The 11098-nt window shown below is 40.4% G+C and overlaps 1 protein-coding gene across 1 annotated transcript; it reads right to left on the reverse strand.

Moving 5' to 3' along the window:
* Nucleotides 1–1289: 1289 nt before the first annotated feature.
* Nucleotides 1290–3985, reverse strand: LOC117215309 (the record flags this gene model as incomplete). The annotated part of the gene is made up of 4 exons (XM_033461685.1): nt 3761–3985; nt 2296–3689; nt 1991–2233; nt 1290–1771 (listed from the first exon to the last, which is right to left on the reverse strand). Coding segments are annotated over exons 1-4 (2344 nt in total), but the record flags the coding sequence as incomplete, so codon positions are not given.
* Between the last annotated feature and the right edge of the window lie 7113 nt (nt 3986–11098).

Raw genomic sequence — 11098 nt, forward strand, 5'->3', positions numbered from 1 at the left:
GTCTGCCATACTCTTCTTAGTCTACGTTTTTCTGCTATTTTTTTTAGTATGTATTGGGGATATTCTTGTTTGCTGTTGGATGGCTTTGTCGGTGTGGAGAGGCGGATTGCGTTTATTATGCTCGTGTTTAAGTATTCCGTGGCTGCTTCGATATCTTCCTTTGTTTTGAGTGGGGTGAAGGCTGAGGTTGAGTGTGTAAAGACTTCTCTGAAGAGCTGCCAGTTGGTGTGTTGGTTGTGAATGCAGCCATTAGCTGTATTCTGCATGATTGCTGTCTTACATGGGAGATATTTACTTCTCTTTCTTCGATACTGTCGGGTAGGGATAAGCCGTAGGGTCTCGCTGTTTTAACGATTAGTAGTTCCAACGGGCTTGACTTAGTCACGCGGTTGGTGGTACAATTTAAGGCCAGTTGTATTTCCCCGATCGCGTCTTGCCAGGACCGCCCAGTGGTTTCTATTGTTGTGAACATGTTTTTTAGCGTACTCATAACACGCTCTACCTGTCCGTTGGCCCTACTAGCTCCGGTCGCAATTAAATGGAGTTTAATGTATTTATCTTGACAAAAGTCTCGAAATTCTTTGCCCGTAAAACATCTTCCCTGATCCGCTATTACCCGGCAGGGACTGCCGAACAAAAATATAGCGGACTTAAGCGCTTTAATGGTGTTAATGGAGTCTATCTTACGGGTATGATGCAAGTATACGAACTTGGTGAAGGCGTCGACCAACACAATGACGTATTCCTTCCGCTTAGTTTGCCCGTTATGTCCATATGAACCGTGTGCCAAGGTATGCTGGTCTTAGGTATGGGGTGTAATTCGGCTTGTACTCGACCCGAACTCGCCTTTGAAACTCGACAAGCATGAAAGTTCTCTACGAATTTGCGAACATACTTCGCCATTCCTTCGAACCAGTAATACTCGTACAGTTTCTCAAGCGTTTTATCCCAACCTAAGTGCATAATGGACTGGTGCACATGGTTAATAACAGACCACCTAAACCCTCTCGGAACGATGGGCAGGCAGAGAGTTCTACCTTTTCTCTGTATTTTACGATGAAGGGTGCCGGACCGTAACTCATACGTATTCGCGACATCTTCCGCGAGCTCTTCGTTCTGTAATTTATCGACGATCTCGGCAATTTGTGGGTCGCGACGTTGTTCCGCTAGTAGCCAATCGTCGGAGATTTCGGTTAGGTTAATTTCTTTCTCTACGATTTTGCTAAACGTACTGCGATCCAAGTCTACGGGATTTCGCGAAAAGAAATCTACGTGGGCCATTCGTTTACCTTCCCGGTACATAATGTCGAAGGTAAAAGTTTGCAGGTAAGCCCACCATCTGTAAACCCTGTCGTTCAAGTGTACCTTACTACTGGATGCTTTCAGGGAGTTGCAATCGGTGACAACGAGAAATTCTCGTCCGTGTAAGTAATGACGGAAGTGCTTGACGGCGTTTACAACTGCTAACGTTTCCAATTCGTAGGAATGATACCTAGATTCCGCAGGGCTAGTCCTTTTGCTATAATACTCCACTACTCGATTTTTACCTTCGACCCTGTGCATTAAAATGGCTCCATATCCTTCCGAGCTAGCGTCCGTATGTAGTTCTATGGGGTAATTGGGGTCAAATATCATTAGCATCGGCGCGTCAGTCAGGACGGAAATTACCTTTTGTCTTATCTGTTCGTGCCTATCCGTCCAAGGTATATTCTTGTTACTCGAGGTAAGTGCGTACAGGGGTTTCATTACTTGTGAAAATTTGGGAACGCAGCTTCGGAAATAAGAGGCCAAACCTATGAATTGTTTAAGTTGTGTGACGGTGGACGGTGCAGGTAAAGAACTCAAGGCTTGTATTTTACCCGGGTTTGGACGGACTTCTCCGTTACGAATTACGTATCCCAAGTAGAGTACCGATGTCTTTAAAAAGGAGCATTTTGAAAAGTTAAAGGAGAATCCGGCTTTCACGAGAGTATCTAATACGGTGCTCAACCTTTCTAGAGCTTGATCTATTGAGTCGGCAATAATTAGGACGTCGTCCAAGTAAACAACAACGAACGAATACGCGAGGTCGCCTAAGGCGTTGAGAATGGCCCTCTGGAAAACGGATGGTGCATTTTTCAATCCGAACGGCATAGTCACGTACTCGTATTGCCCGTCGGGTGTAACGAACGCCGTATATTCCGTCGAATTAGGATGAATGGGAATTTGGTGGAATCCGCTGGCCATGTCCAGGCTAATGAAGTATCTCGCCTTCTGCAATCTCGCGATTTGATCCGCGATGAGGGTAGGGGATACCGGACCGCGACCGTATTTTTATTTAGTGCCCGAAAATCTACGCACAGTCTATCTGAGCCGTCTTTCTTCTTTACAAGTAAGACAGGGCTCGCGAACGGCGAGCTGCTCGGCCTCACGATTTTTGCTCTAATTAACTCGTCTATTCTCTCACGCACTATCCTACGCTCTTCTTCGCTAAGTCGGTAGGGACTTCTTTGCACGGTAACATTAGGATCGATTAACCGTATTTCTAACTGGCCCGTGCTTACGCGAGTACGTGGGAAGCCCGTAATGAATGAATCTTTGAATTTCTCGAGGACAGAAATTAACCGACTTTTATCGTTGCCAACTACGTCAGTGTCAACCGCATTGATGTTGATCTCGTCCTCGGAGGTTTTACTACAGGCATTAATAGTCTTCGTTTTACAAATATCGACGCTATTCCGTGTAATAGTTACATCAAAACCCTGGCTTACGATCTCGCGGCCAATCATGATATCATAATGCAAGTGACTATCGGCCAGAACGTGGAAGGTTATCTCCAATGTAAAACAGTTAATGCGTACCGTAGATAAGATCTGGGAGGTACTCTTAACGCAGGTGTTTCCTATTCCTCGCATAACTACTATATCTATCGTTCTCCTTCCGGAGAATTTCGGAGCGACAGATTCTCTAATTAATGAGCACTCGGCTCCGGAATCGAAGTAAAATGGGAACGACTCACCCAGATGACTTAAACTACCGGCTGGGGACTCCACCACGCAGGAGTTGACTTTACGCTCATCCTTGAGGCCTGGTCTACCGTCCCGTCGTGCCGGGCAGTTAGGTGCGATATGGCCTTCCGCATGACACCTGTAGCAAACCGCCTTGGACGGTGCGGCCGGTCGGTTTCCTTCCTGGCGTCGTGCATCCCTCTGCTGTTCGTCCTGCATCCTCTTGCGGCAGTCCTTTATTCTGTGTCCGAGAGTACCACAGTAATGACACCTCGTCTGGTGGCCCGATAACTTGCGTCGCTTAGCTTCGGGTTCCGCCGGTGCATATCTCGGCGAAGGTGTCGACTCTTCTTCGTAACAAAAGGGTCGCATTTCGCTCAGGAATTGGTCCTCCGTTCTGATATCGCTCGTGAGGGCCAATCGTTTAAGACGTTGGTCGTGTGGAATTAATATGTAGAGAGTGACAGCGTTAAGTATTTCGTCTAGCGTAGAATGTTGCCACCGCGTCTGCAGGAGGGAGCGGACACGGCCGGCAAACGCCCCCGTGGATTCGCCCGCTCCCCGCGGTTCCCTGGATACCTTGATTAACGATGAGGACGTCGTCTCTCGGCCACCGAACTGTGTAAGGAATCGTTCCTTAACTTTAGGCCAAGTAATTTCTCCGTTTCCCGTCGTTCGCGCCAGCCAATGTGCTGCAGAACCCTGTAGAGAGTCACTTAAGGCAGAGTATAGCGCGCCACCTCGCAGGGGTTGTCCTCCATGGCCATACTAACAGCCGCGCACCACGCGGCTGGGTCGGCGCCTGCGACCTCTGGGTTAAAATGTGGGAATTTGGTGATTCCCGTATTTGGCCTTTGCATTAGCGTATGAACTAGGTTGCTCATGGCAGCGACCTGCCCTTCCAGCGTTCGCAACCGTTCGAATCCCACTTCTGATGTCGGATCGTCACTGGGAATGGGGTTGTGGGCGTCAAATGAATCTTCTCGAGGAGTAGCCATTGATACAGTACACACAGGCGTAGTTTATTGCAATGATAGAATTATTACAGTCTTAACAGTTGATCACGGCGGTTCGGCACTCGCGACGCTAGTGACGATGTTCTCGGGCTCAATAACGAATCCGCGGCCAACGGGATGACAACAGAACGTTCACACAAAGTCTAAGTCTGGAAATAATTACTGATCGCGAAGGCGTTACTCCTTGATCGATGAGATCGCGAGCGAGAATGCCCTTCCTGTCCCGATGATGCCACAGAGGAAAACTATAATGGGGTGTGTCTAAGGACACGAGATCATCGGATTCGTCGAGAAAAGCCTTCGTTCAGAAAGTAAGGGAAATTGGCGTTGCTGGTAATTGGTCAATCTCCATATCGGTGGTTAGAAAAAGATGCCAGCCGCCCTCGAGGGAAAGTTGCTAGTGGGAGACGCCGCTCGTTGAAAAATAGGTCTCCCCTATTTTCCCGTAGTTGGGACAAAGACTGTTTGTCTGTTTGAAGGACTTTAGTTAAGTAAACCTTAAGATTTATAACGGGCCCTCGGGCTAGCCGAACATGTACTGCGGAGACGCATCGACATCTGGCAATCATCTTACTCGAAGAATAGGGTCTGCACGTGGCGAGCCACGGGACAGAAACCGTTGGAATGTTTACTGTCGCGTGTCGCCCCGAATATTTCTTTTAAGGAGAGCTATAGAATTACTCCATACCTTGTTAGGCAAAACGTTCATCCCGTGACCGCGGCTACGTTCGGCGACTGACTGTCGCCTAGAGCCCAAGCTCATTATCACAATTCTCGAATAATTACAATCGGATTGAATAACTACAATAGTTTAGTTACAGTTATAGTAGACTTTAGATTGCAATGTTGCGGGGCTATCCGAAGGTTCCGGTGTCCTTTCATCTCCGACATATATATATATAGATATATTATTAATTAAAAAAAAGGGGGAAATATATTATACTTACTTGATTAGGAAAACAAATAATTGAATACCCATATACTAATTTAAATATATTATATACATCATTATACTTTATATATTTAATTTTCTCATTTTTTATACATAATATTTGAGATACATTGAATACAAATTAGTTTCAACTTATTAACTACGAAAATAGGAATGGGGAAGTATGAAAGAAAGTAGGAAACTAAGAAGTATGTTTTCATGCTGTCATAAAATTTGCTCGGGTATAAAGCCAGGTATAATTCCTTAGGAAATTTTGAAAACATTTGGAGGGGTGCAAACCCTTGGAGGCGGAGCAAAAGACATTTCTGCAATGTCCGTCTGTTGCGATTCTGTCCTGCTGCTGTCGTCCTCTTTCTTACGACTCTATAATTTTCACTGCTTTAATACATTTCTTGAACTATCAATATTATATAGCAGCGTTCTATATCCAATTAATAATAATAGTAGGATACACTGAATTGAAATTAATACGTACAGTACATTTAGAATAATAGTTTTAACTTATTAACTATGAAAATAGGAATGGGGAAGTATGAAAGAAAGTAGGAAACTAAGAAGTATGTTTTCATGCTGTCATAAAATTTGCTAGGGTATAAAGCCAGGTATAATTCCTTAGGAAATTTTGAAAACATTTGGAGGGGTGCAAACCCTTGAAGCGGAGCAAAAGACATTTCTGCAATGTCCGTCTGTTGCGATTCTGTCCTGCTCCTGTCGTCCTCCTTCTTACGACTCTATAATTTTCACTGCTTTAATACTTTTCTTGAACTATCAATATTATATAGCAGCGTTCTATATCCAATTAATAATAATAGTAGGATACACTGAATTGAAATAATACGTACAGTACATTGAGAATAATAGTTTTAACTTATTAACTATGAAAATAGGAATGGGGAAGTATGAAAGAAAGTAGGAAACTAAGAAGTATGTTTTCATGCTGTCATAAAATTTGCTAGGGTATAAAGCCAGGTATAATTCCTTAGGAAATTTTGAAAACAGATGGGGGGGGGGTGCAAACCCTTGGAGGCGGAGCAAAAGACATTTCTGCAATGTCCGTCTGTTGCGATTCTGTCCTGCTTCTGTCGTCCTCTTTCTTACGACTCTATAATTTTCACTGCTTTAATACTTTTCTTGAACTATCAATATTATATAGCAGCGTTCTGTATCCAATTAATAATAATAGTAGGATACACTGAATTGAAATTAATACGTACAGTACATTGAGAATAATAGTTTTAACTTATTAACTATGAAAATAGGAATGGGGAAGTATGAAAGAAAGTAGGAAACTAAAAAGTATGTTTTCATGCTGTCATAAAATTTGCTCGGGTATAAAGCCAGGTATAATTCCTTAGGAAATTTTGAAAACATTTGGAGGGGTGCAAACCCTTGGAGGCGAAGCAAAAGACATTTTTGCAATGTCCGTCTGTTGCGATTCTGTCCTGCTTCTGTCGTCCTCTTTCTTACGACTCTATAATTTTCACTGCTTTAATACTTTTCTTGAACTATCAATATTATATAGCAGTGCACTATATCCAATTAATAATAATAGTAGGATACACTGAATTGAAATTAATACCTACAGTACATTGAGAATAATAGTTTTAACTTATTAACTATGAAAATAGGAATGGGGAAGTATGAAAGAAAGTAGGAAACTAAGAAGTATGTTTTCATGCTGTCATAAAATTTGCTCGGGTATAAAGCCAGGTATAATTCCTTAGGAAATTTTGAAAACATTTGGAGGGGTGCAAACCCTTGGAGGCGAAGCAAAAGACATTTTTGCAATGTCCGTCTGTTGCGATTCTGTCCTGCTTCTGTCGTCCTCTTTCTTACGACTCTATAATTTTCACTGCTTTAATACTTTTCTTGAACTATCAATATTATATAGCAGTGCACTATATCCAATTAATAATAATAGCAGGATACTCTGAATTGAAATTAATACGTACAGTACATTGAGTACATAAAAAATAAATATTATTGTTTAATAAAATAATTAAAATTAATAAAATTAAATTCACAATAACAAATTCTAAAATAAATTTAATATTAATCAACTTAAAAAAAATTAAATTACTTAATTTAATATTAAATTTTAAAAAAATTTTATAAAAATATCTATAATTCCCAAAATTATTATTTTAATTTAAACTACTTTTTGTTAAATTAATATTTTTAGTTATATAGTTTAATAAAAACATTAATTTTGTAAATTAAAAATTTAAAAATATTAATATAACTAGTAAAATAATTTTAATATATTAAATTTATTACTATTAATGAAAACTCTTATAATTGTATTCTTCTTTATATTTATAAATCTAAGAATTAATTTAATTTTAATTTTAAATTATTTTTATTTAAATACTTTTATATCACCTTTAAAACAAATATTATATTTAATTTTATATTTTATTTTTATAACAATAAATATCTTAATATATAAACAAATAATTTCATTAAACTTATATATGTCGGAGATGAAAGAACACTGGAGCCTTTGGAATTTTGGATAATCCCGCAACATTGTAACCTAGAGTCTACTATAGCTGTAATTGAACAATTGTAGTTATTCAATCCGATTGTAATTGTTCGAGAGTTGTGATAATGAGCTTGGGCTCGAGGCGACAGTCAGTCGCCGAACGTAGCCGCGTTCAATGGATGAACGCTTTGCCTAGCAAAGGTATGGAGTAATTCTATAGCTCTCCTTGAAGGAAATATTCGTGGCGACACGCGCCAGTAAACATTCCAACGGTTTCTGTCCCGTGGCTCGCCACACGCAGACCCTATTCTTCAACGGCGCCATCTGGATCCTTGTTGAAAAATTAAAATAGCCGCAACAGCCCCATTGAGCTCATCACCCAGAGTAGCTCTTGTTGCTGAGTCGTGGAGGAATTCTTATCATCAACGACATAAACTATACCAGTTCCGGTAACGTTCTTCAGATGGTCCAGGCTCTCGAACTCGCAACATCGCTCTCCAACACGGAATTTCTTGCATGTCTGTAGTAAAAAGAAATCGATCAATTGTACAGATCAATCTTCACTCGACTGCTCGAGAATTCAGATCATCCAGAGAATAGAATAGAGACGTGGAAAAATGTAGTGCGATCATCGCAGTGGGAGGAAATAGGGGGATAGGGACCAAATGAATGAACGAGATGTTAAGGACAACTGACGATAAGTTCTTCTTTTGTCGAAAATTGCATGTTTGTGAATGGTTTGTGGGTGGTTAGGTGGAGAGAATTGAAGAGTTTGGAGGTGACTGGAAGAGTGTTTTGGGCAATGTAGATTGCAGAATGGTTGCGGTAGCATTGTGTTAATTATGGGTTTGTACATGTAATCTTTGTATGTATCACTACATAGAACCTAACGTATATTTTTAATAATACATAAGAGTTTTAGTTATTTCATAGCTATGAATTTTATACTCTATAATCTTGACGTTTTATTTCACAGAAGCGTTTGAATATCCATAAAAATTAAATGAACCAATGTATTCATTATCTTATAGAGAAGATATATTATTTTTAATTATGTTCCAATTATTTATCATGATCCTGATTTCCTTATTCTGAAAATTTGAAAGGAAGTTTTGTAGTTTGATACTTTCAGCGACAAAGGGTCAATATTGCTTTAGTATATTTCGTCACATATACATGTATATCTATATGTCGGAGATGAAAGGACACCGGAACCTTTGGATAGCCCCGCAACATCGCAATCTAAAGTCTACTATAACTGTAACTAAACTATTGTAGTTATTCAATCCGATTGTAATTGTTCGAGATTAGTGACGGTGAGCTTTGGCTCGAGATGACAGTCTGTCGCCCAACGTAGCGGTCAAGGGATGAACGCTTTGCCTAACAACAGGTATCGAGTAATTCTATAGCTCTCCTTAAAAGAAATATTCGTGGCGACACGCGACAGTAAACATTCCAACGGTTTCTGTCCTGTGGCTCGCCACACGCAGACCCTATTCTTCGAGTAAGATGATTGCCAGATGTCGATGCGTCTCCGCAGTACATGTTCGGCTAGCTCGAGGGTCCGTTATAAATCTTAAGGTTTAGTTAACTAAAGTCCTTCAAACAGACAAACAGTCTTTGTCCCAACTACGGGAAGATAGGGGAGACATATTTTTCAACGAGCGCCGTCTCCCACTAGCAACTTTCCCTCGAGGGCGGCTAGCATCTTTTTCTAACCACCGATATGGAGAATGACCAATTAGCAACGCCAATTTCCCTTACTTTCTGGACGAAGGCTTTTCTCGACGAATCCGATAATCTCGTGTCCTTAGACACACCCCATTATAGTTTTCCTCTGTGGCATGATCGGGACGGGAAAGACATTCTTTCTCGCGATCTCATTGATGAAAGGAGTAACTCTTTACGACCAGTGAATATTACGCGTCCGACTTAGATTTTGTGAGTACGTTCATCTATCATCCCGACGACCGCGGATTCGTTATTGAACCTAGGATCATTGTCATTAGTTTCTCGAGTACCTAACTACCACGGTTACTTGTCCGGTTCTATAATAATCGTATTTCCACTAGTCAATGTCTTCTCTATTGCATAACGACAACGTGTAACCCAAACGAAGATTCGTTTCACGCCCCTAACCCTAATTCTAATGTAAACCCGACATATATAATAATTCTATATTGAAAAAAATATGAAATTAACATGATATATACATTACTACATAAGTTATATATAAAATATGTATATTATACCCTTGCCTACTGACTGATATGAATTTCTTTCGGTCTCGAATGCGTTAAAGAGAGCGCAAAGAAGTCGAAATTACTTATTGTAATTAGTAAAACGACCTGAGAGGCAGACAGATACAAGAAAGAAGGAATATTATATTAGCGGCATTTTTGTAGCCATTATATAGGGTTTCGATCGCATAATTAATCAGTATCAACTTACCAGTCTTTAACGGAAGGACAAAAAGAAGAGCAGACGGCACACAGACCGCAATCATGATCATTTTCAAGTAGAATCTCAAACTACCGTACATCTTCGAAAACTTCGTTAGTCGTAAGGGATCAAAGGATGATGTCCGCGCTGCGGAAAATAGATGAGAAGCGGCTATTTCAACAACCACCGTGTAGGTACTGCACTAGCCAGAAGTATCTGCGACAGAAATCAGAATACACTCGTTTTCGCGATGGTTGGATCAATTTCGCGTGGGACTAACCTGATTGAACCTAACGCGGGATAATTGCTCAGCTCACGACTTTAACCAGCTCGCTTGATTCTCTGTAAATGCTTGAAATTGACGCTTGGATTCTTTCCAGATTAACTAGCTTTGCCCCTCCCTCCCTTTATCTATTTTCTTAGATCGACTTAGACTGCCACGACATATTATCTTTCTTCTTTTCTTTTCTTTTCTTTTCTTTTGATCTTTTAAAGCCCTAAATCGCTGGCTATTTTGTATACTATATATTTTGTACACTCAATTACTCTGTAAGTCATAAGTACATATGTTTTACAACGTTATTTGTCATATTTCAGTTAAACGCCAGAAAAGCCAGAAATATATTTTCAGCATATTTTAACGCGCCCCTGGCAAAGATCTCAAAAACGAGTTGCGGCACAATTTAAAGCGACAAATAGCATCGCGTGTCTCGTTATGGTAACACACGATTCGCCAGTTTTTTTTTTTTTTTTTTGATATCGGTGACTGCCATATTCTCTTGAGTTTCCAAATCGTAAAGAATCTTTCCCCAGGGATTGGTCAACTGTGTATGTCCCCATGCGACGTAACTTGCTTAAGGAACACGAGCCGGTGATATGCAGGCAACGTATAATTGATTATCATTCGCTCTGAAACGCTGAAGTAATGACCAGTGCAGTGGTCCAGTGGTCATATTGAATGCCGCTGGATATATCAGCATTTGGCAACCTAACCCAGAGAAGCAGGAAATATGAAGCCACCGAATACCAATTAACTTCGTAGTTGCACGGTTCACATTCCATCATTTCTGAATATGCGAGGACAGTCCTCTTATTGTGCTTTTAATTCTTTTATTTGTTTCATTTTCAGCAAATATACTGGTTTTTTTAAATTAAGCTTCTTTTCATACAGAGTTACAGATTATATTAATTTTATATAGAATATATTTAAGAAAGA

The sequence above is a fragment of the Bombus bifarius genome, unplaced genomic scaffold (assembly GCF_011952205.1).
Source record: "Bombus bifarius isolate JDL3187 unplaced genomic scaffold, Bbif_JDL3187 scf7180000009510_frag, whole genome shotgun sequence".
Classification (NCBI taxonomy): domain Eukaryota; kingdom Metazoa; phylum Arthropoda; class Insecta; order Hymenoptera; family Apidae; genus Bombus; species Bombus bifarius.